At 40.4% G+C, this 25,526-nt stretch overlaps 1 protein-coding gene across 2 annotated transcripts; it reads right to left on the reverse strand.

The window, feature by feature from the left end:
- Nucleotides 1–5,271: 5,271 nt before the first annotated feature.
- Nucleotides 5,272–23,574, reverse strand: SHISAL2A (shisa like 2A). Of its 2 annotated transcripts, XM_068691333.1 has the most exons (4): nucleotides 21,584–22,270; nucleotides 12,789–12,928; nucleotides 9,985–10,058; nucleotides 5,272–5,783 (listed from the first exon to the last, which is right to left on the reverse strand). In XM_068691333.1, exons 1-4 carry the CDS (start codon nucleotides 21,763–21,765, stop codon nucleotides 5,607–5,609), a joined length of 573 nt encoding a protein of 190 aa, XP_068547434.1. In that variant the 5' UTR covers nucleotides 21,766–22,270; the 3' UTR covers nucleotides 5,272–5,606. The 2 variants fall into 2 exon arrangements, 1 of the variants encoding a protein (XP_068547434.1); XR_011099152.1 differs by lacking the exons at nucleotides 5,272–5,783; nucleotides 9,985–10,058; nucleotides 21,584–22,270 and adding an exon at nucleotides 22,681–23,574 and having other exon boundaries at nucleotides 12,791–12,928.
- Nucleotides 23,575–25,526: the final 1,952 nt, after the last annotated feature.

Raw genomic sequence — 25,526 nt, forward strand, 5'->3', positions numbered from 1 at the left:
TGAGATGCATTGGAGGGACCTTTACAACAACCGCCACCCATTAGCTTGCTAATCAGCAACAAAGTGAAGAGTCCCAAAACTCATAAGAACTTGAAGGAAGTCACTTGCATGTTACCAGTAGGGCTGGCATACAATTGCTGTTAACATTATGATCCTTCTGTGGTTGTGTTTTTTTTTTTTTTTCTCTCCATGGAATAGATGATGTTTGAGAGAGGTATTTTCCATCCTGACTCGATGCTTTAAATTCACATGCAGAAGAAAGAATAGTAAGTGATAATGGTGGATCACATGAATGAAAAGTGGAGTCAGAGGGGAAAAGGGCATAACAATTAGAGATTTCTCCTGCCATCCCAGAACCCCAGCCCCATCCTCTTCTACCTCCCTTTCACCTCCCTGCATATCCCCCAACTATTTTTTCAAATTGCTGTCAGAGTAATTAACTCCCTTTCACTTAGTTTTCCCATTAGTAACTTAGACTCCCTAACCCTCCCAGGTGACCTGATCACTCTGTCTCCAAAAATGTAGTTAACACACCTGAAAATACTTCATGACTATCTGTCATACACAGTTTAGCAGTGCCATTCTTCTCCATAGGTCCTTGTTTGCTGTATGCGTTCTCAATTGGTAGCCTCCTAAGGTCTGCCAAGGCAGCGTGTGCACGCGAGTTGGCCAAACACTAGGTCACACCACTCAGGGGTTTAGAGATGAAGTTTTCATATTCTCAGATTGAAATCGCAAATTTCTTACCTATCAACTGAGGTAAGATATCAACTGAGACATACAATTTGTGTATATTGTTTTTGTCTCTTACATTAAATGAATATCTTTGTGTTGGCTTAGGTGCATTTACCTCCACATTTCCTCATCATGAATGCAGTGTAGGTGCAGGCAAAGCTATACAGGAGGCAACATGCTACTTCTTACCGACTGCTCTTTAAAGCTCCATCCTGGAAAGGGCTGAGTGCTCTCAAGTCTCCATCTAGTCAAAGAGAAGCAAAGTCACTTAACACATTAGAGTCCAGCTCATACCTTACAAACTCTATCTGCTATAAAATTACCGAGTGAAATCTGTCATTTTTCATCTGTTTAGCCAAAATGAGAAAATATCGCTAGGATATGATTGAAACTCAAGAGCTGCTAGAGAGGAGTTTGGGTCTCATCCTGCCTGATACTGAGTTCACAGCCTGGCTCTTGTGGTGTGAAAACTGGCTATTCCCAGCAGTTTTTACATTTATTCTCTCAGTTCTAGCAGAAAATCAGACTTTTCCATTCCATCCATCTCCCCCCCCCCCCACTTTTATTGTTGTCATAAACACAGCCATGGTGTGCAGTCATCAGATGCTGAGACTTAGGACAGACAGGCTGGATTTTTCATTATACTGACACCAAACGAGTGTCACACTGCTCCAGCATTTCAAATAAGAGGTCAGTAGAAACTCAGAGGACTGCACATTTCTTTCTTATTTTGCTCCTTTTTTTCTAGCCAATCCTACTGCAAGACCAGGGTCACTCATGACAAACCCCAAAGCCTGTCACAGGGGGACCTTGCACTTGCTGGGACCTTCCAAATCCTGCAGAGTTACTTTTCAGCATATAGGACTCCCATTTCATGCAAAACTCTCTCCTGGGACCAAACAACTGCAGATGAGGCAGCAGATTCTGCTCTGCTGGGAAGAGAGAGGCATGTGATGGGGAAGAGAAGGAAAATGCTGTTTTCCTCTAACCCTTCTCCCCACAGTGGTGGTGCTGTGGGGAGAACACCCATACATCGGGACACCCGTTCATCCCTGGACAGAGAAGGGGTGAGAATGAAAACTAAGGCTCAGCAAGACCAAGGCAGACCACACTGACAGCCCCCAAAAGGAACATGTATCAACATACAGATGTGTCTACAGTATATACATCTTTAAAATCACAATCCTACCATGGTATTGTAACAGGCTTTGCTACCAACTTGTGTACAGACTCAGTACAGACTCAGTATGTTTAAAGGTAAAGATCTGTAGGACTTACTACTCGTTTACTTTACCTAGCTCTTCACAAGATTTAACCAGACCTCCCAACCTTTGCTTTCCCAGTTCCTGCTATCCCATTGAAACAGAGAAAATAAAGATGAAATACACATAAATTACAAAATCTAATAACTTGTTCTTTAAAAGAACCATATTACTCAGTTGACCTCTACCTGTACTCATTAGAGTCAATAACCGTAATAATTGATTCCCCAACTGTGGTTCAAACAGCTACTATTACATTTAAACGATGTTTTACATTAATATCAAATGCGTTTCTTGGAGTTACTTAATGTCTCCCATTAGTTGTGGAGAGATTCTGGATTTCTTGCATTCCACATAAATAAATCTACTTAATTTACTGAAAGTATATCTGGCTTTTCATTCAGTATGAAGCACTCAGATCTGACCTCACATGACATTAAAGGCCACATCTCTCAGCATCATTAAAATAAGGATTTTATATTTGCTCAAGAATATGAAGAAAAATGCTTCACATGCAATGCTGTCTTCACTATGGATTTTAGGATGACTGGTTTTTATTTTTATGTTTTAAGAATGGCAACATGGAAAATGAAAAAAATAACAAGTTCCTCTACCTGTTTTAAAACCCAAATACAAGAATTGTGACTTTTTCTTTCCCTCCCCTCATTCTTTGCACCTAAAATACTTTTTAGTAAAACCAGTAACAGACTGAAGGGTGTGCAGCTGATCTATGAAACTCAGAAGGGGTAAAAAAAAAAAAAATAGGATTCTAAAACTTTGCTAGTAAGTTACCCTGAGTCAATTTTCCCATCTATGCTCTTGTCTGTTCTCATTTCCCACAGGTAGTTATAGCATTGGCAATTTGAAGTATTGCATAAATAACTTGCTGGTATTCAGCATGTTGCTTTATTTCCTCTCCTATAATTGAGTTGTGTTGGTTTGACATTTTGATTCAGCATTGTAGAAAGAGCAGACTCAATTTACTGAAATTTCTGTGGTTGATGCATTTAGGGAAAAATAATGATTCCATTTTGCAGTGCATTCATTAAGGGAAAGGTACTTACCTGTTTGTTTGCAGAACCAGGTAGTCATCAGGAACAAGAGGAGCACATCACCCTCCTCCCTAGGCTAAGCAACAACTTTGGGCAGGGTGGTCCTGACCTAAGGCCTGATTTCCATTTTTTTTTTCTCCCTGTTTTCCCTGAACGGAGTCCAGTCCTATGTCTATTTGAAAATTATTTGCAGAGCCATTTTGGTACTCTTTTGGTCCTCACCTGAATATATAAATGGTTTCCATCTGTTACACACTGCCCAAAAGCAGAGGCAGAAATAATGGCAAAGGACCATGTAATTGCAAGGTGTTATCTGTGGAATCCAGATTATCATATGAAATATGAGAACTGACAACATATTGCTCATCTGTTGCATAGCGTTCTCATCCTCTGTTTTCAACGCAATACAATATTAACAGCTCTTTAACCACCTATTTAATGCCTGTTAACATTTGAAGTTTACTTATATTTTCTACTTATGTTTTTCCCTAATATTTTAAACTTTAAAAAAAACCTAGCACATCTTCCACGTACACCTACTATGTCTCCATTCCTCTAACCTTAGAGCTATAATCACTTCTGAATTTATTTGACAAAATATTAAATTCCTTACCTGCAATTGAGAGAGATAAGATTTCTTTGAGCTTCAGGCTTATAGATGGAAACTTAAAAGCTTCTCATTTCTATCCTAGGAAGAAGCTGAATCTTTACGCTTTTCCTGCCTCATGTGCTCCATAACCTCGAAGGATTGAATCATCTCAGGAATCTTGAGCATTTGCCATGTTAGGAAAACAATTAAAACTGACATTACTTTCATTCAATAAACCTGTGACCTTTTGTTTTTAGTCCCATAATTTAGAAGTTGCAAAGGCCAAAGAACCTAACTAAGGTGATGAATTATGAAAGTTGTTACAAACTTGACTGATACTGTAGAACCATTATGTATTTTCTACCTAGACCAGTATTAGAAGTGAAGAGCAAGTTAGTAATACTGAAATATCTAGAGAATGACAGGGATGACAAGGGTAGACCATTTTAGAGTGAGCTATTTCTACCAGTGTGACTTCAAAGAAAGATGCAGCCAGTCCCAGAATTACCAGTAGCATCAAGCCTGCCCAGTCCCAAGGAGATCTATCAGAGGTTGCTGCTTGTGCTGCTCTGCTGATACTGGGTAGGTACACAGGAAGATAATGCAGACTTTCTATACACAACAGTCACTGAGGCCTATTGCATATTAAGTCATTCTCCCATTTTTATTTCGGCCTTATGATTAACAAAATTCTTCCATGTTTAGGGGAAAAAAACTGCTCACAGCAACTCTTGCAAGTTCTTTTTATTAACATTGGTATACGTAATGGTAACAGAATAGCCTCGAGTTTGCTTTACTGCAGTCATTTAAACAACAAGCTTAAAATGCTCCTTGAAATGCTCCCAGGGCAAAAAACAGGGCTATGCCTAACAAGTACATTAAGCCTTATGTCTGTAAAGCACAGGGAGACACCTTTGTTGTGATTGCACGTTTGAAAGCAATTATGGACAACACACTGAATCACCTAATGAAACCAGTGTGGGAGGTACTTCTTAGTGGTATTTAGAGACCCTTAATTACAAGCTAGCTAGCTAATAGATTGATTTTCCTAAGAGAAAAACAGAAAAAAAAAAAAAAAAAAAAAAAAAAAAACAGGCATTAGAAGTAAGCAAAACACTAGCTTTTTTTTGTTTGTTTTTTGCCTTCTGGTTTTACAATTTGTTACTTTGGTATCTTAAAACACTTAAAATGAATAAGAAGCTCAGTATCCAAGGGATGATCTTATGAGAAATCAAAGATTCAGAAATTGCCCTGGAGACAAAAAGATAAATATTTTGATCTGCAACACAAAATATCTTATCACTTCACAATTTAAGAACTACAAGACTGCTAGTTCACTAACTAGTTTGAGTTTGTATGAAGTTTAAAAAACTTGAATCCTCTTTATTCTAAAAATCATTTACTGGTGGTTTAAAATGAAGAATACATTTCTCATGTCTATGTGAATCTCAAGGCTGAATCCTCAAAGGAAACCAGATGGCAAAATTAAAATAAACTGGCAAAAATCATTTTTCCTTCTGCTCTTTGACTGGCACTTTTTGACTAACTTCATTTGGTAGGGAAATTTTCCCATCAAAATAATTCTAAGATCCATGATAACTTTGAGGAAATAAAGTTGGGGAAAAATGATAAATTAAGAAAAATGCAACACAAGCAAAAGCCTGATTTTATTGAGGTACTGCACTCACATTTTTGTGTACCAAGCCATCACATTTGGTTAAGTAGATCATATTAATGATGTGAGGACACCACATTAAAATGGCACACAGGAACAGCTTAAAACAAAGCTTGGTCAACATGGTGTACCAAATTATGCTCTGCCTAATAACTGTTATCACATTGGAATTGCACAGGATAAGACAACATAATTCACATAATTGCACACAGCAGCCATAGCTGGTATGTGCAAATCAAAATATACACTTCCCAGTACAGTAGCCATATAAAAATACATATCCAAGCACAGCTTCAGGTTGGCCTCTGGTTATCAGTTGTGGTTGTAGGAACCAGGAAACAACTCTGAAAGAGTTGGTTAGGTTTTGTGGGTCTTGGTCCACCCTTGAGGCTTAGAAAATCTTTCGAATCCAGTTGGTTCTGCCAACAGCTTACTTCGGTGGGGACCTCATGAAAAATGCAGTTCTGTACCTGCAAAATAACAAGCACAGTTGAGAATCAGATTGCACAGGGGAAGATTTTCCTCTGCTACACAGCACAGCTAAGGAGATCCTACAAACAAATCCAGAACAAACCAAACAGCACAATGCATTTCACTGGGATTACTTATTCCAAGCATCTCACCATGTTCCTAACCTTTATCATGTGAAATATTATACCTCTAAAGGGCATCACTGCAGCTATGAACACTAAGTGCCTCCTCTAGGAACATAACTGGATAGGTAGATCTGCTGTTGCTCCTCTACTTTGTAATTGGTGATTTCATCCTGGATGTGATTAAAAAGTTAAAACACAATGGTGCTAGAGCAAGAAAAAAGAGGCCTAACAGACAAGGCAGTCTCATCTAACATTTCTATGCAGTACCTCTTGGAAAATTATCTACTATTTACATTAAACTCATTTTTTTAAGGTAGACATAATATCTATCTTTAAACCTGAAGGATAACAAAAAATATTCAGAACTACGTATACAGAATTTCTGCACAAAGAAATGATTCTACTGCTCATTAAAAAGGGATTGCTTCTGAAGTGAAGCACAACAGCTGTTGGCACAGCTGGGTTTAGAAGCGGATGTTTGTCTGGGTAGGCAAAAATAATAGGTATGCACTAAAGTCTGGCCAGAAATCTCAGCTAATTCAGCTACTGACAGAAGTTCTGAAGTGTGAAATCCTCGTTTTCAAGGCAGATGGCTACTAGCAGCAAAGAGCATCCTAACTGGCAAGAACATCAGTTCGATACTGGTTTGCTGGGAAGAGTGCTGCTTATCTGAGTGATACTTTTTTGTAGATCCTAGATTTTCTTTTGCTTCAGGCTCCAGGGCTGATTACACATTCTGACTTGCATCAAAATGCACATGACAGATGTAGGCTTAGATTTGAACCCTCCCCCTGGCATTGCCATCTCTAAATACAGCATTTCCAATTAAATATCAGATCAGAAGGGACCTCAGATATTCCTATTATAGCCATCACTTTCTCCAGACTAGCAAGAAGACTCACAGGTACTCTGGCAGCACACAAGTCTGTTTCTGCTCAGAGCAGGTGGACAGACATTTCCTTCCCAGACCTGGATGCAGGTCTAGCAAGAACCAAGGTCTACTGGTGTCACCTAAGAGATGCCTGGGGCTAAGACAGCCTCCCACACATCAAGGCTGTGAAGATGCTTCACCCATTTCACCTTTGACAAGTGTGAGTCTAACCTGCTCGTCAAGATCCCTTTTGAAGAAAGTCCCGTCTGCTGCTTCATTGCCTGGTCTAGTATTTCTGGTACCTTTATAGTTTGGAAGATTTTCTGTTACTAAATCTGGATCTGCTTCAATGTAGAATCCAGCTCATTACTTACCTTGCCTGCCACAGACAAAAAAATCAGTCCTCTGCTTTACTTATCAGAACAGTCATCTTTTCTAAGCCAGCTTAAGCTTGATCTGCCTTTCTAAAACCTTTATCATTTTCTCATTTTGTCTCTTCTGTGGTTTATTAACACCTGAAGAGCACTGCTGTATCACAGGTACTGCCAGCATTAACTGGAATAAATACCACCTTACATCCTGAATACAGCTTCCTTCCTTGGTATGACGGACAAAAGATGGGCACAGAACATCAATACTGTTTATTACAAACTATAAATTCAAGATAATTTTTCTCCCACATTACTTAACCAGTTATTCTCCCTCAGGTAAAAAAGAAAAATCAAATCCTGAAATAAGTACAGTACTTGGCTTTCATCTTTATTGCATTTCACCTTTTTGATTTCAGAGCTTTTCTTCAGGGCACCAGGATAATTCTGAAAGGTAGTTTTATCCCCACAGAGTCTTGCAGCCTCTCCCAGGGTGGCATCATCCATAAATTTTATACAAAAAAAAAAATTATTTTTATTCCTGGAGCCAAGCTGTTAATATTCAACTGGAATAGTATTGAGACACCCTTCCCTCCAAAAATGTTTGCAAATGAGCCACTGAAAACTTTGGGCTAAATTTTCCATATGTACTTGTAGTCAGAGCTACTTGTTCCCACTTAACTGACAGACAAAATTACCTTGACAAAGAGGTAAACTGGCTTATCATGATTTGTCTTCATGTCAGATGTTTCTCATGTGTAACTTAATAATTTGATCTGTTAACACTACAGGCTTGAATTAACACCTCCAGCTCCTCCCCTTTCCCTTATTAAAGCAAAGGCTTGTTTGTCCCTTTGATGAGAAAGAACATGCAGACAAGCTTGATCTGTGTGGCGAGCTACATACATAGCCATGGTATAGGGTCCTGTCACCAATTTAAAATCTTGACTTGGACAGAAGAATGGATGTTAAATTTAAGTGCCATGTGGTGCTTTCTCACAGCAGTTGAAGGTTTGCAGCTACTGGTGGATGCAGACTGCACAGTGAAGTGGCTCCTCATAATAAGCGAGGGCATGGAATCTGCAACAAGTGGACATCAAAAGCAGAAGACAAAAGCAAATAGAGACCTGGATTTTTCCACCAGAAGTTCACCTGATTATCAGTTAAAGCTCAGAAGATATCCTTGCCTCCCTTTTCATTTTCACAGAAAGTTCCCAGCTGATGTATTCTAGATCTGGAAGCAAAACAAAAAGCTGAGTGCATGTTTTTCCTTGTTTTAGCACAAAGAGGTCTCATGATAAAGCCAGCCTCATTTTGCCAACAAAGAAGAATTGGATAATTCGTGCACAAAAAAGCTGCTAAGGTTTTTTTGGTCTTGATATAATGCATGCACTCAAACCATACAATGAAGTCGTTTGCAGCTGGCCTTTCAATTCTTGCCTGTTTCTCTGTTTCTGTAAGCAATAGTGTTTAGCAGGCTACATTTTACAGCACTTCCATAAACATCAGTCTCTGTAGCATGGAAGAAAGCAGGCAAACTGAGGCACAATGAAACGAGAGGCTCCTGGCCTTACAGAAAACAATGCTCCATTCACAGACCTGAACTGTGGTCTCATCTAAGTACTTAATGCCTGCCTCAGATATTTTTGAGTTTTCCTACTACGGAGGGCTGCAGGAGCGTTTTAAGTCTTCCTATGGCATTTTTCTCCCACAACACATTTCCTTTGCCACAGCAGAAGGAATGTGTAGAGGGGATTAGAAGTTTCAAAATGAGTTTTGTTACCATTAAAAAGCAAGGTAGCAAAAATAGCAGGACAAGCAATCCAAACCAACTTGTTCTGCTGATAAGAGTGCTGAGAAGGATGTCTTTGCACTTCTGATGCACGGGGTGGCTCTTTTTTTGAAGGACATAGGAGAAAATACACAAAGCAGGAAACTGACACATTTACTTTCCTACTGATCCAAGAACAACTGCTGAGCAAACAGGACCAATTTATTTCTGTGACAGACAATACTGATCTATGGCATGGATCCTCACATTCTGTGATGTTTAGCCATAAGCTTTCACCCCCCTGCAGAAAGGGAAATAACGTTTCATGCCAGCTGAAGTCTTCTGCATTATTCATTAATTCCTCTCAAGTCTGAAGTACAATTCTTCTGTATTGGAGTACATTTTAAACGCTATTTTGCATGGTCTGTGCCATAGGCAGTTTGACCTTTAAACATGATTTCAGCATAAAAATCAAGTTAGCATATGAAGACTAATTTTTTGCATGATAACCCTGTTCATTTCTCTATCAGACTTGACTCAGCACTCACAGGCAGCATCACCAAAACATATGACTAAACTACCAGCCAGATACTTCACTGCTCTCACCCTTTGCCATACAGGAGCCTTTCTACCAGTTCATTATAGAAGAATTTCTTTTGAATAACTTACAATGGCTGCATCCTCAGTAAGGTCTAGTGCAGCTCAGACTGCACCAGGGAAAGGACAAAGACACCATTGGGGAAATGTAATGTTCTCTAGCCCACTACCATGAAGTACTCGTGTACAAGTAATTCAAGATTTCTGCGTTCACGACAATGTAGTCATCTCTTGCATATCTTCACAAAGGGGTATGGGTGTATGTCATGTAGAGACTGTTATAAGGTCCACAAGCATGACTCAAGGTCCCCCAGCCTTTTCTGTTAGTGCTTTTTGCAAAACTAAAAACCCATATAAAGAATCATAACGCTTTGAAGAACACTTTTCCTATCTGCATCACTACATACTGAACAGAGCAAAGAATATAAAAATACAATAGAGAATGGTGGAAAAGTGTTGTTACCATACCTGCTTCCATACAGCACTGGTAGAATCCATCCAGTACTTGTATTTTTTAACATATAGAACTCCCTCTAGCCTCACTGTCTGAAAAACAAAAGCATTTAGTAAATCAAATAGGATTATTATTCAAATAGTTACAAGTAGTAATACATAGAAGCACCCATTGTGCTAGAAAAATACATTGAACACCATTGCTCAAAGCTAAACAGGCAAATTCCAGCTGATAAGCCTTTTGCAGAATCTGAAAATTTAATAGAAGTTGCACATCCATCTTTTTATATTTACTACCAAACTTTAAATTACTTATGTAAAAATTCAACAGTTCTACTTCCTATTTTTAGGAAGTCTTTGATGAGCCACGCAATAACCAACTTTTTGACTACTACATGAAGGAAGAAAGGCATACAATAATCAATTGTACGTTTAATGAAATAGAGAACTCCGTCTGAGATGATATATTTTGACTGAAAATGCTTATAAGTACTGCTTTCATAAATGAGCATGCACTGAATGCTACAGGGGTACTGACACTGATCACTGACCATCTGATGTGTGACAGGCTTCATCCGAAGGCAAGACTATAGTTCAGGAAGCGCAGTGCTAAACTGAATTCACAGGTAAAACCCATCATCCTAAGGCCTAAAAGCTTCTGAAGCTCCTAAAAATTGTTTTCATTTTTACTGCCTATAGAAAGAGCAGAAGAGAGGTTGCTTTTATTATTCCTTAGGCCTGAAAGCAGCTAACCAGCCAACTCATAAGAGGCTCTGATCTTGCATAACTTCCACGCAGAAGAAACCCAGGTATGATGAAGATAAGCACTCAGGCTTGTCAATGAAATCCTTCAGCTTTTTCAAAGATCTCTCAACCTTGGCAAGGCAATGGGCTTTCAATTTCTGGCAGTCTACCTCATCAACAGCTAAAGCTATCAGAACTTCAGTGTGAAATAATTGCCATTCAGAGCAGTCAAAGCAGCAGAATAATAAAAATGAAAACAGGACAAGCAAAAAGTCAAACCAGTGCTTAAACACGAAGCAATGCTGTCTGAATAAAGCTCAAAACAACATGGGAGATGGTTAAGAAAACACAGAGATCTCTCAACATCGTGAATCCTAATACCTGGAACTGAGAAAGAGAATACCTATGTGAACCCTGCAGTCTGGCACAAAGATACAAAGCATGAGAAACACTGCTGTCCTGGCAATAGAATAAAGAGCTAATAACACAGCAGAAAAACCTGATGGAAAAAGTTAAACAGCAAAACATTCAAAAGCATAATGCCAGTTTATAAGAGTTCACTGGGTATTTTGTTCATCCTACTCAAGCGTTTATTTAGGCTTCTCTCGGTAGCAGATCCTATTTCCACTGTCTCTCTCCAGGACAGGTGTCAAGTTTTCAATTTGCAGATTAGTAGCAGTTTGCTGAATGTGTGACTTTTGCTTTTACAGCTTGCTCAGCTTAGGTAGTTCCAAAGGAGGCTTTCCATTTCCTGAGAGCCCTATAAACTGCATTCTCTAGAGAAAAAAACAAGATGTAGGAAGTTTGGTATGAAGTAAACTGAGTTAGACACTCATCTGGATGCTTATTACTGTCTGATAGGCTATAATTACAATAACTCATTGGTCATCTATTGGCATTCAAGTATGGAAGCACTTTAAAAGCTAGTAAAAAAAATTGTTGAATTTGAGGTGATGGGGAAAAAGCAAGAGATTTCTTTCCACGAATTATTTCCCTTTTTCAACTTGTTCTACTTATAAGGCCTAAGTAAATAAAATCCAACAAGAGAACAAACATTCACTTTATTTCCAAAAACGTTACTGATTGAACCAAAGCCAAATTTACACATTTAGAAAGCTCTCAAAAAAAGCTGAAACTTATCACACCACATCCTGCCATCAGAACTTGCAACTCGATTTCACATATGTAGGTTTCTCACATACATGTGAAAATAAATCTTATGTAAGCCTAGCCGTGCCTGCTTCCACTCCAGCTCTGCAATCGAACACCTGTACTCTTAGAGCAGAAACTTCTTTCTGCCACTGATCTGATAAAATGTATATATGGTACTAAGGCAATGTCAGCTTATGCCAATGCTTCCTTGGTTCTCTCAGATTTGTATTCAACTGAGAACACTAATTTCTAACTAATACCCAACAAGGTGACCTTTATTGTCAGTGGATAATGTATTGTACTGGCCAACCTGCATAAATGTTCTAATTCTTTTAATTAATTAAAAAATAATTGTTAATACAACCAACCATCAAGAATGTCATCTTTGGAAAGAATTGTGAAACCCAAAGCTTTTAGTTACCATTACAATCTAAGCCACAAATACTGGGCTGAGGTAGCTACAGTTTCTCCTATGCCAGTAGGTGACACGCATTGTTCCTGTAGGTGTCTGCTCATCCACAGTCCATGCACAAAGTTAAGGCATGAAAAAGAATAATTCCTTGTCAGGGAGGAATCACACTTAGAACTTTTGAGATTCTTGTCCCTAGAATGAAATCATTACCATATGTTTGTGCACTTGGACAGGAAATCCAGAACAACTCATTTGGCCTCTTGCTGACGATGGGATTTATTTGTTGCATCCTTAATAAGGATTGCAGAATTTTACTCTTCCTACTAATTAAATATATTGAGCTTGTGCTAAATATTTTCATTTGAGTTCATTACAGATTTCATTTAGAAGGTAATCTACAACGTAGGGCCACCATCAGGAAGAAAATATACGGTTAGATTCTCCACAAGTGTTTTTGACAGTGTTATCTCCTCCAGAGGAAGAGCTTTATTCTGTCAATATCCAGCCTTACCTGCCATCTGTAAGTGTAAGCCAGTATCCAGCTTGCTGCGAGGCTTTGTGCTGATAAACAAGTAACAGAGAACACACACAGTGATGATAAAAGCAAACAGGACCACTGCTGCTATGGACAGGCCCACGAGCGCTCCAACACTAAGAGAGAAAATAAAGAAATTAGGTGTACAAACATGCTGGGATAGCCATTGAAGTAGTGGTCAGGATTATGCCCAGAGTTTACATGTACACAGGTAAGGGAATGACTGTACATAGAAATTTAGAGCTCGATACTTAGTTTGCATAAACTGCATTATTTTGTTGCCCTCAGAAGGGCTGACGACATTACACAGCAGTTGAACCTTTATGATACTTCATGTAACCTATGCACAGTAGCCCTCAGCTTGATTTCAACTATGTCTATGAAAATCAGAAAGAACTTAATGCAGTAACTGGTGCCAGTGAATCAAACTACTCCAAAACAGTGCATATTCCCAGATAAACCAAATCCAGGAATACAGGCACTGTGCTTCCCAATTAAAAGTACAGTCTGAAGGACACACAGACTTCACACAATATTACTATCTGTGCAAAAACTGGGAAAATTAACAGTGGTCTTCCCAAATAGACAAAAAAAATCAAAGTATTCTGACAAAAAAATTAATGCAAGCTACTGAAAAAAATGGTCTTTAGTTTGTGGTGTTTTTTGTTTGTTTGTTTTTTGCTTTGACTTCCCCCAATTTTTGCAATTCCTTAACAGAAATTTGACTAATTTTGAGAGTTGCTAAATATCACAAGGAAACAAAAAGTGGAATTCCAGAGCTCCAGGCAGTTGATGCAAGCTCCTTTTTCTCAAACATGACTATTAAAGCTGCATTTTCAACCTGAAATACCACATTTATTGCAAGAAAAACTTATCATAGGACTTTAAGCAAAGTACTTGTTTGTAACAGGTTTTCCTCCAAAGCTGACATGTCCATAAAAAATGGGATAAATGTGAAAGCCACATTATTCAGTTCTACTAGCAGCTCTGTAGATCTAGGCAGAGTACTGTGATCATGGTTGTGGCTCTTTGTTAATACAAGAGACTTCTTTGGAAATTAAACAGTGGTGTTTTGATCATGGTTTGAGACTTGAGAATCCTTATATTACTATTCCAGTGTATTTACGATTTTAACATAGAAACAGGATAGAGATGAATGTCTTAAGTTCTATGATATGAATTCTAGTGATAAAATTCCCTAACACTGTGCCACTATCAGAAGTCACTTCTACTGAGGCCTTGCAGGGAGATGGCAAGAATTGTGTCTCAGGATGTTTTCAGGAACATCACATTCAAGTTACTGCAAAGCTTTTCTATGAGCTCCCATGACACAGATACGTCCATAAGAGAAACTCTTAAGTCCAGCAGGTATTAGTATGACTTTTACACAAAGTTCTCATTTGTTAAGCCAAATCCTTTAACAAAGTCTGTACAACATTTAGCTCTACACACAAGTAAATTGGTATCAGTGAAACAATTGATTCTGGAAAGAATTATTTTGCCTTTACGAAGATTGCTCATGGTATTCAGCTACACAGGTTAGTTTCATATGAACACATTAAGTATATTTTTTGGCTCAAACAGAGCATAGAGGCTAGCAACGTTCTGATTAATATGGCATTTGATGATGTTCTTACAATCAGGGATCTCACATGGATTCTGGCCTCATTTTTTCATTTGAAACATCTTGACTCTGATTCAAAGATCGAAGCTGAAATTCCTTTAAGTGGTATATTCTTTATTGCAGCGCTGGATGCACGGGGGATCTCTCCACCTATCGTGCATACCCAAAGCGGAAAGCAGTCTTGAATTTATACAATCAATCTATCAATATTCTACAAGCGCCTATACATATGCATTACCTATCCCCGCCTTCCCTCGCTTCTCATGCTAATTAGCCTTTTGGCACCTTGCGCCTGCGCAGAGCCTCCCAAGAATTGTGGGCAGGGGTCTTTGGGACGTGGGCAGGGGTCTCTGGGAGGAAGACCCCGAGTCTTCCTCACAGTGTACTTTTCACCTTTGGTCAGGAATCTGCTGAATTGGCATGTTTCTTAATTGCGAGAGCTGGTTGTTGCCAATTCTTCCGTTTGTTGTATCTTTATAATGAATTCCAATGTCCAGTTTTGAGATTTATAGTCCTTACGTTTGTTTCTCTGTCCGTCTGCCGCTTCCTTATCATGAGTTTCAGTGTCTTGTTTTGAGATATACAGTCCATGTGTGGGGATTGTCCTTGCCTCCCCAATACCTCCCCAATACCTCCTTAATCAACTCCAAGGACAAAACAGAAGCAATGCACTACACTGGGCTGAGGCGAGCAGCCAAACCAAGAATGATCTCCAAAGCTGATTGATTCCATGAGAGGAAGTAACACATACCCCGAGGCTCTTCAGAAATAGGTATTTGTGCTTTTTTCTTCTGTTAGAATTAGCCCTATTTTAAGATTTCTTTCAAATAACAGTCTGCAGTGCAGGACAAAAGAAGTTGCTTATCTCCTATCCAAATGTTAAGCAGAGTCAGCTGTTCTAAAGCTAACTAAATCAGGTACATATTACTTTTTTTTTTCCTCTATTCAGGCATCCATTACTTCAGTTGTAGCTCTCCTCTACGCAGAGGCAGATGACAATGTTAAGCAGTACAGCTGAGCATTGTGCAGCACAATGCCTTGGCATTATTACTGTGCAAGACGCAGCAACAGCAAAGATAAGAAAAAAAACAGTTCTGGGGGGAATCTCTCCAGTATTTCCTATCACAAGTCAGAGATTTATGATAGGTTACACATCACTAAAAAAATGTTTGTTATGCAGCAGCAACGTGAAGAGATCTTACCCAAAACATGGAAATTGGCACCACAAAATCAAATACAGACATCCTAGATATCACTTCCTAAAGCAATCAGCAATTAAGAATTGGGTTGTACTTAGTTGTGAAACATATTATGTCAATACCAGATTGTTCTCAATGTGCTGAAGCAATCAGACCTCTTAGAGTGTACTATTAATTTCTAAAAGGTTGATTTGAGGTTAAGGTTTGGGAGTGAGATTGTTTTTTAATTTATTAATTCAGGGGAATTTAAAATGCCTTCTACATTTCTGAACACTGAAGCATTCTAAGACAGAGGTACATTTCTTTTTATAGTTAAGATAGTTATCAAACAAAACGCCTAAATAGCCATCATTTTAATGATCACCCTTCCCTGAAAATAAAGACAACCCTGCAGCAGGTTCCCTGCCTTCTCCAGCAATTACTCCACCTAGTAGTAATGTAAAGCTCTTGTTAAAAACATTTTGCCATGTTCACTTCAAACAGTAGGTGTTTAAAGTCTACACAGCAGTCCCCATAACAGCCCACAGGTCTCAGGATGAGTCTTCAAGATCAGGCTTCTGGCAACACAGCCATTAAACAAGAAAACTTAAAAGTTGCTTTTGTCCACAGCTGTGGCCTCACTAACATTAACAATTCCCCACCCACCCTCAGATCTAGCATAAAAAAGCAGCTGTGAAGGCCTAGCAGTAATCCTGGTGCCATTTACACAACATGAGCAACTCTAAGTTTGACAGAAGATCCACAAACCAAACAAAGCTCTCCCAAGTTTTTTTTCCCCTACATACAACAAGAACACAGCCATGCACCACAAGCATCGCTGATGTTCCTGGTGCTGTTACACCGAGCATCATGTGTGGCACTGCCACAGCTGCACTGCCAGAGGCTTTATTGAGCAGAGAGGTTTCACCATCTGCAGGCTCCCCAGGGCTTCTTCCTCTGTGCTGTCTGGAGAGCTCCTTTGTGGGTCAACATTTCTTGCAGCAGAGGCTCAGCAGCCACCTGCAGTTATTTTTAGTCCTTAGAACTACTCCGTCCACACCAACAACAGCTAGGAACAATTTAAATATTGGGTAAACAGATGCAGCACATCCACCGAAAGATTAAAAGGAAGCTCATGAGTCATCTGGATCTGAGTGAAACAAATGTTCCCAATACCACTGCTGCGGTGATGTACCGTACGTAGTACTTGGGAAGCAACTGATAAATATTAACAGAAGATTGGAAGAATGGACAGACAGGAGTAAAAGTCTTGCTATTTTGGAAAGCCAAAACACTCACAAAGATCTGTGCAGCTGAGCAAAGTCTGGCTAGAGCATTAGGTCACTGTGGTTCTACAGGTGTTAATAAAGTATCCTGACTGAGAGCTATACTTGGCATGCCTCAGTTTTAATCAAATATTATATGAAGCTAACAAAAGATAAGGCTTTGGAATGGACACTGTAATTCTATTTGATACTGAAAGAAGCCATATCATTTGCAAAATAAACTTTGAGCAATAACAATAAAGAGCCCTAAGATTTTAAAACGAAATGTATTGACCAAACACACCAGCATCACAGTTCAGTCCAAGTGCTACCTGCTCAGCGCTTCCCCCTTCCAATCAGTTTGGAGGTAAAGATGTCCTAAGTGCATGTACATAGCTCTGAAGGGTAAGTTTCTCAGTGCTCTGCTCACTAGTGATTTGTAGCATCTGTTTTGTGTTTCAGAAGCTCCAAAACCTTCTGGCAAATTCTGCACACCGCTACTTTTTTGCTCATGTTCCCTTCCCTGTTCCATGGGCTCCTGACTTGAGACAGGAAAAGACATCCTTTGCTTTTCCTCCCCGAGGTCAGCTTTCCAAGAAAGGTAGAAAGAGCCCCTAGACCACAAACCAAAAGATACATTACTTGATCTTAACTACCGGGGGAAAAAAAAAAGATAACCAAGAAACAACTAATATTACAGATACAAATTATGTAGCTTTTAAACTTTTTAAGAGTTGCTCTAAGATTTTTCTTGTGATTTTCCAGCAGCTCCTAGGACAGCAGGTGTTCAGGAACACTTCAAAGATGAGTTTTTGCAGGAGTGAGAAGGGAAAAGAAGGTTCAGTTTTGCCAAGGATAAGTGAAGCATATAGCTATAAACTTAGTACAGGCAGTAGTGCAGTAGTGATTTGGCAAAAAAAAATACGGTAAGAGACAATTGCTTCAGGTTGCCTAGGCTGCTGGTTTCTTCAGGAATTACTTCTGTCAGAGCTGGCTGCCAAGTGGTTTGGCAATGTGTCTCCCACAGCAGGAAAAACACAACACAAATGCACATTAACTGCCTGAAGCTGTTCCTGGTGTGTCAAACAGAAGTAATCCCTGAGATACCACCAACCTCTTGGTGGTGCGTTCAGCCATTGCTTTCAAATTAATGGGTGCAGCCAAGCAAAGGAAGATGCAGGATGAGGAATTTCAAGCTCTGGAGTAAAGAAAAGCTTGTAACAGTTTCCCCAGATCTTCCAGTTCCTTTCCTTTTTTTTTTTTTTTTTTTCAGCAGTTGCACAATCTCCAGACTTATCTTGGCTGGGTTTGGCAAACTCCTGAAAAATTTTAAGTCTTAAGGGTTAAGTCTTAGAAGTGTACCCTCAAAAGCTGTAATAAGCACTTGAAGGATTATTTTAACTTATGGTTCTGACACTCTGATGTAGGCAACAGCCTGAAACAAAGACAAGCAAAGCATGGATCACCAAAATATTGAGAGCAATCAGAAAAATGTTATTTTAAACATGTCTTCTTTAAATGCCTAATGGAGCTGTCATGTACAAATATATACAGTTTAAGGTGCTGCAGTACTGTACAGCTTCCAGTGTGTTAGGAACTAAAAATTGTCCTTTCATTTGTTACTGGGAAAGCACTTCAGTAAACAGATTCTAACCATTCTGTTAATTTGCTTAGAGAAGTAAATTACATTTATTTGCCTCCTCTCTATGAGGGATAAAAACAGTTATGGCAGAACTTAAGCACAACCAAAACCACACCAACTGCAGTTTCCTCAGATCCCATCAGCAGCTTAGGGCCACCATACTGAAAAAATAAACAAATCCTGAAGTTTCAAAGTTTTGGCCCAAATTTCTGACTCAGAGGCTTAGAAGTCACTTCTCAGACCCTAGAAGATCTTTAAGTTCCTTCAGAGAGGTACTTCATCAGAGCCTCTCATAGGATTTTGCCCTTTGAAGTACTTTCTGGAAGATCTAGCTTTAACAGCCTTCATTACACCAATCCTGGTGCAAGAGCATAACAAATCTTCATTATACATTAGTTCTGCCATCTTAAGAAGGCTTCCCATGACCAAAACAGACTATCCAAAAAAAATTATACCATATAAAGTTAAATAGCATAGTTATTCAATGAGAAAAATGTAAGAAGGACACTTGGGAACATCCTCTTACAGCAGGAAAGCTGAACAGTTCTGTGTCAGTCTTCAGAGATGAGGATGCTTGGGAAACTCATGTTCAGTATCAATGACACTAGATTTTAAATAATTATACGCTCTCGTTTAACTAGTCTACAGTACTGGACAGCAAGAGCCCTGAAGAAATTGGGGTGTGAAATTGCAGGACCGCTGGCCAAGGCACTCCACATAAGGCACTCTGTCAGAGGACTGGTAGGCTGGAGATGCAAATCCAAGCTAACATAGGGCTCTAGGGGCGAACCGATAACTACAGACTAGCAAACCTGACTTCCACTTGGGCAAGAAGAAGGTCCATAAAAAAAGAGTAAGACCACTAAGCCAAGATATAGACACAGCATCATGGCCCTCATTGCCCACTTCCCTGGTGCCCTGGATGCTCCAGACCAAGCCTATACAGCTGGTGGCCCTCAGGAGAGCTCTCCAGGCTCTGAGGGGGCTGCTTCTCTGTTCCTTCTTCCCTTGGGAGCTGCCATTAAGCTGAGGCTCTTACCCTGCACCAGGCCAATCCGTGTTGATCCAGGCCCTCACTTGCAGATTTACCTCCTGATTTGAGCTTGGACTTGCCTGGTGGGGATCACCAGGCTGTGACTGACTGGTTACTGTCTCCAGACCAACTCCTGACTTGCTCACTTAACTTCTCAGCTTGCCCTTAGGCCTGCATCACCACTGTGGACTTGCCTGGTAGTCACAGGGATGTGTTTGGTCCTGGCTACTGCTCCAGCCAGGCCTGCCCTGCTCACCTCAATACAAGGGACAGGTCCCTCGCTGGTGAGGTCACCTCTTCAGCTACTTTCTTACCACACTCTGCCCTCAGGAAACTCCTGGTGCTCACTGCTTCCAGACACAAACTTCTGTAAAACAGCCAGCATCACTGCAGGGGGAAAATACTGCCTCGCTAACCTGCAGGAAGGAGTCTGTGAAGTGTCAATAGGCAGATGGATAAAGGAACCCTGCATACATCGCCAGAGGCTTTTTGAAAATCTAACTATATCCCACACACAGGAGGTGGGACTAAAAATCCTGAACTGACACAGGATTGGGGAAAGTATTCTGTTCCAGATCCAAAATGACTTAAAAGAATAAGGAGCAGAGCACAGGGCTAGATGGTCCCTTTCCAGTACAAAAAGTCAGTGCTGAGACTTTTTATTCAGTCTTCATCTATGACCCGGAAAAGAACAAAGTCTGAGTTTGATGACCCTAAGCTACTCAAGTGATCATATTCTATGAGGGCAGGGAGTGCTAGAAGGCTCACAGGAAACCAATCGAGCAGACAGAAACAGTGCAGATGAACTTCAACGTACATAACCTACTGCAAAAATATACACAACCAAGCCTACATGACAAAGTCAGAACTGCCAGTTCTGAACGCAAGAAAAAATGTTTTAGAGTCAGTGACAGTTCAATAAAATCAGCATCAACATGAAGCAACAGCCAAAGACATCAACAAAGCATCAGCCATCAAAAGGAAGGATTTTGAGACCAAGACAGACGGCAACGTTTTGCCACTGTGTAAAACCTCACCTTACCCACATCTTTAGCATGCAGCTCCAGATTACGCACCTCAAGAACAGCACTGTGAAAAGGCAACTAAAATGATCAATGGGACAGAGTAACCCAAGGATAATCTAAAATGGAATAGGACTTTAAAGACTAAACTACTAGGACAGTTTAAATTTGGAAAGGTAAAAGCTGGGGACTGATGCAAATGCTTATAATGTTTTGAGTGTTTTGCATAAACTGAACATGCAATTGTTGTTCACCAAATCCCACAATGCTAGATGGCCCTCCAGAAAACTACCAGGAAACAAAGCTCCAGAAGCTTTCCTTCTGTGAAGCTAGTAAAGGGATCTATCCTCAAACAGCAGGTAGTGACTGCTACTACTGGGACTGCAGAAGCAAGTCCAGAAAGGGTTTAGACACATATGCGGATAACAAGACCATAAAGGAATACTGAAAGCATGATGCCAGGGTGCACCAACACCCCTGACACAGCCAGCAGGGATGCTGGGCAGCCTGAGAGAAACCAGGCACAGACAGCACCAGGCTGGTGTGTGCTCCCCTACCAGCACCTCAGGAGATCCAGATGGACCCGGGAGAGCATGAGTATAGTTACCTGCCATTTTCCAAATAGAAACTTATTCAGTGTTAGGTCATACTACGCACACAGAGAAGTAGTTGAAGTCACTAGAACTTTATGCACAGACCAGCTTACAAGGTCTGGACACAGGACCCAAGTTCCCCTCACACCAAAAGCACGGAGGGGTGCTCCCACACCGAGCATCTCCCACCTCATTGCCGGGATCACGAGCAATCTCCTCCAAAACCCACCCCGGCTCAAGCAGAAGCCCCTCTTTGAAGCAAATGCAGCCTGAAAGACTACAAGTACCTCAGAAATAGACCCTCAGGCAAGTCCGGACCAACACAGGTCCCTCACCTCCCAGAGCAGCCACCCAGCCTCGCCGGCGGATCCCCCACCTCCATGCCGGGCAGCGCGGGCGCCGCTGCTCCCCTACCTGAGCCACCACATGTAGCTGTGCTCGTAGGGGAAGAAGCTGTGGGGGTCATCGCAGCAATACTTCACGTCCTGGAAGCCGCAGCAGTACACGGCGCGGGCGTCGCCGCCCGCCCGCGGGCAGCTGAACCCGTTCACCAGCACCTTGTCGGCGTTAAGGTAGCTGCTGCACTCGGCGCTCATCCTGCCGCGGCCGCCCGCGGGGCTGCCCGCTGCCTCAGCTCCGCCGGCACCCGGGCTGGAGGTGGGGCGGTGAGCGGGCGGAGCTCGGCCGGCCGGGGGGCTGCGGGGCCGTGAGGGGCGAGGAGAGGGGCAGGCGGCGGGAGGCGGCCGCTGGCCCCCTCAGCGCCCTCCCCGGGCGGCGCCGCGGGGAGAAGCGGCGGGAGCCGGGCGCCGCCCGCGCCCTGAGGTGAGGGGAAGAGCCGGGAGCCGCCCGCCCTGAGGTGAGGGACTGCTCGCAGAAAGTGCTCTGATCGATGGGGTTTGGGTCTCCCTCAGCGGCCGGTCCGAAGTTGAGAAGAGACTTCGAGGGTCCACCTCCGCCTGCAAGCCCCGGAGGGGTCTTGGTGAAGTGATGAGGTAGTTGAGAGGGATCACACCTTGGCAGCTGTGCTCAGAGCCCCTTGGTTTTATGAGGGGTAAAAACACCTGCTTTATACTTTGTTTCTATGAGACTTGTCTCCAGCTCATTTATGAAGTTACTTCCTCACAATATTTTAAACTTTAAAAAAACAAACAAACAAAAAGAAGTGCGTCCCAGGCAGTCATAGCATTACCTGTTGGAAAGAATAGATTGAAGCTCAAGACAGCACACGTGCATCCATCATGTTCCTCTGGGTGCAGGTTGGCTCACAGAAGGAAAAATAAAAAAAAGTCCTCTGGAGAGCAATGTGTGTATGCTGCACCCTCCAAAGACCCAGTCCCCAGCACTGCTGGAGGTGGTTTCTGGATTACAACAGAAGCTTTGCCACATGTGACCTTCTCAAGAAAAAGTTCAGTTCTTAGAGATGAAGGAAGTTGTGCTTAAGAAAGCTTGAATTGTATTAACAAAACCACAATAATCCAACTAACACTTCACATTTTAATCTCAGGTTTTACCTTGAGATGAACTCCAGGCAAGTGAGTTTCCTGTCTTCCAGCTAACTAGAAGGAAACAGCAAGAGCCAGAGGAACTCCAGGAGGAGCAGTGTCCTCATCAGCCAGGGCCCTGTCCCACAAGGTATGAGCAGGGCCTAGCTGGTGGCAGCTGCCATCAGTAGCCTAGGTAAGGTAACACACCAAGTTAAGTCCAGCATTGACTCAGGAGACAAAATGTGAGGTATGTTACCAACAGCATAGGTCTAAAGTTCATCCAGGAGGACCAGCAGCATGCTAAACTATTAGCAAACAGGAGTGAGCACAGACATACCTCTAGTGTAGCTTATGGAGGGTTAAGTGGCCTATGCATGAACTTAAATGGGAATCCTGGACCAGTGAGCAGAGAATGTGGGTGGAGGCTGGAGGAACCCCAGGTGAGGCTGGTCAGGGCTTGGTAATAGTTTGAACTCTGATACTGATATCTTCCAGTACTACATGCAGTCCCTCTACTTTAGGATGTTTTAACGTACTTGTTAAAAATATAAATATTCTTTGGTTGTTTAGTTGGTTTTGTTTTGCAAAATCAACCCTGACTTAGCACCAATTGAAATGAATACAGAAATTCAATTTGGTTATTAAATTACAGATTTGCCAGAAATGATGTGCTTCTTACTTACCAATCTTTTACGATTGTCATTTAACTTAACTTTGCGTTATTTGCCCTGCATGTAAAATATGATTATTTTTAATTTTAGAGGTTCATTTATATAGAATCATAGAATATCCTGAGTTGGAAGGGACCCTTAAGGATCATCAAGTCCAACTCTTGACACCGCACAGGTCTACCCAAAATATTATATATTATATATATTGTAAAGCAATTTATACTTAAATAGAACTGTACAAATTCTAAAGAATTTTAGTAAGTATGTAATTTCTGCATATAGGGGATGATTACAAAGATTACTCTGAAACTGAGATACACAGTTGTAAGGAAGTTAGAAATTATGGACCTATTATTTCACACCTTTCAATTTAAGCAGGATAGCCATCAGATATAGCACCTGCAAAATGTGTAAATTGTTTGATCTTTTAAGCATTGATTCTATGTTAATAGAAAATGATATAGAAATAGAAATAGAAAACGATACATTCATAGGTTCATAATGAATTGTCACTTTCCATCACAGTTTGAATTTACCCTGATTGAAACTGAAGATTAAAGAAATAGAATTTATGAAAACAAGTATGAAGCAGTGACTTCTAGATATCAGTGAACAAATAATATGTTAAAAAATCTTCCCACAATTTTCATCATAAAATTGAACCAAAGCTTATTTATTTCCTGTGTCTGGCTCAACTTCTTAGACAATTTAGATTCATTCTTTTTAAGAGTTTTTTTTTTTTTTTTTTTTTTAAATCATATGCTGATTTGCTATATAGTTATATCAATATTTTTAAGTTATCCTTTTGACATATTTTTGTGTACCTTGACTCACAGTCCTTACACTCAACCTTCATATAGAACATTCATTCTAGTTTATAATTCAACAAAATTCAGACATTAATAGCAGCAAGAACTCTTTCCTCTTTAACTTTCCCACACAACTGTTTTTTCTTTTTTTTACTTTTTTTTTTTTTTTTATTTTGTGTGTAGGGGGAATCATCTATTGGTAAAGTTCTGCAGCAAGAGAGAAGCTGTTTAGAGGTGCCTATTTACAATGGCTTCTTATCTTGCCAAACTTCATTATTAGGACTGAAGTTTTCTGTCCCAAGTTTCTGTCTCCTGTTGATTTTTTTTAAATTTCATTCAGAAGTATGTTGTGAGGCTAGAAGACATGGGAGAGAGATTGAGACTGAATGAGAAGTCTGAAAAAGAGAAAGAGGGATTCCAAGGGAAGAGTTAAGGGAAGGGAGCTGGAAACAAATAAATGGAAAAAAGTTCTGAAGGCTGAGGTAGGGGAGTGACAGCTTATGTGGTAAGGCAGAAATTGAGTGAAATAATATATTAGGGACAAAGATATGCAAGGTCTGATTTAGGTGGGGTAGGAAACTGAGAGTGTGATGAGAAGCTGAAGGATCAGGGGCTGGGATTTAGTAGTTAATGAGAACGGGGTTAGGATGAAGAGATGGGAATGGGGGAGAGTGACCATAGGCAAATTGAAAGGACAAGGCAAAGAGGACTAAGCTTTGGAAGAATAGGAAGAAGTCTGAGCTCACAAGGGGTCATTTATGTGTAAAGTTTGGAAGTGAACACAGGTTGCCTGCTTGTCTCCCTTCCTTTTCTGTCAGCAAGTTTATTAAATCCTGTGGTAAAATACAAGCTTCATTTAGTTCTCTTTCACACATGTGATAACAAACAATGACTCTTATTTATTTCATTAATACATGTGAGAAAGTTCTGTATGATAGTTTGAAATAAGCCACCTGACTCACATGGTTGCCAATGCAAAATTCCTCTCATATTTTCTCTATTTTCAAACATAAGAAATTACATGTAGAAAGTTACATTCAAATAATATTAGGTTACTTGGAATTTAGAAATGCCAGACTTAAAATTGATGACATGATCACACACTATTTTTTTAACAGATTCTATTTCACTTGGCAATGGGGTTTTTAAGTATATTATTTTTTTATTCATTCCTAATGCATGGTTAAAAGTTTATCTGCTGCATGTTTACTGCAGCTACTGTGAATACTGAATTATTTGAGCCATGTTTTTGTTCAAATAGTTATGACGGCTTCACAGATATTAATTAAACTTTCCAGTGTCCTGTGAGATGAAGGAATGGGATATTTATCTATTTTGTAGATATCAGAATATTTCATTACCTACCTGTCTCTCATACCTGACTCTGGAGGCA

This window comes from Anas acuta, chromosome 8, assembly GCF_963932015.1.
Source record: "Anas acuta chromosome 8, bAnaAcu1.1, whole genome shotgun sequence".
NCBI lineage: Eukaryota > Metazoa > Chordata > Aves > Anseriformes > Anatidae > Anas > Anas acuta.

What these genes read in the sequence shown, in the direction of transcription:
- SHISAL2A (XM_068691333.1), bottom strand. Translation starts at nt 21,765, where the DNA reads ATGAGCGCCGAGTGCAGCAGCTACCTTAACGCCGACAAGGTGCTGGTG. An exon ending in CTTACACTTACAGATGGCAG is followed by an intron (nt 10,059 to 12,788) that starts GTAAGGCTGGAT and finishes TTTTTCAGACAG; the next exon opens with TGAGGCTAGAGGGAGTTCTA. An exon ending in CCAGTGCTGTATGGAAGCAG is followed by an intron (nt 5,784 to 9,984) that starts GTATGGTAACAA and finishes GTTATTTTGCAG; the next exon opens with GTACAGAACTGCATTTTTCA.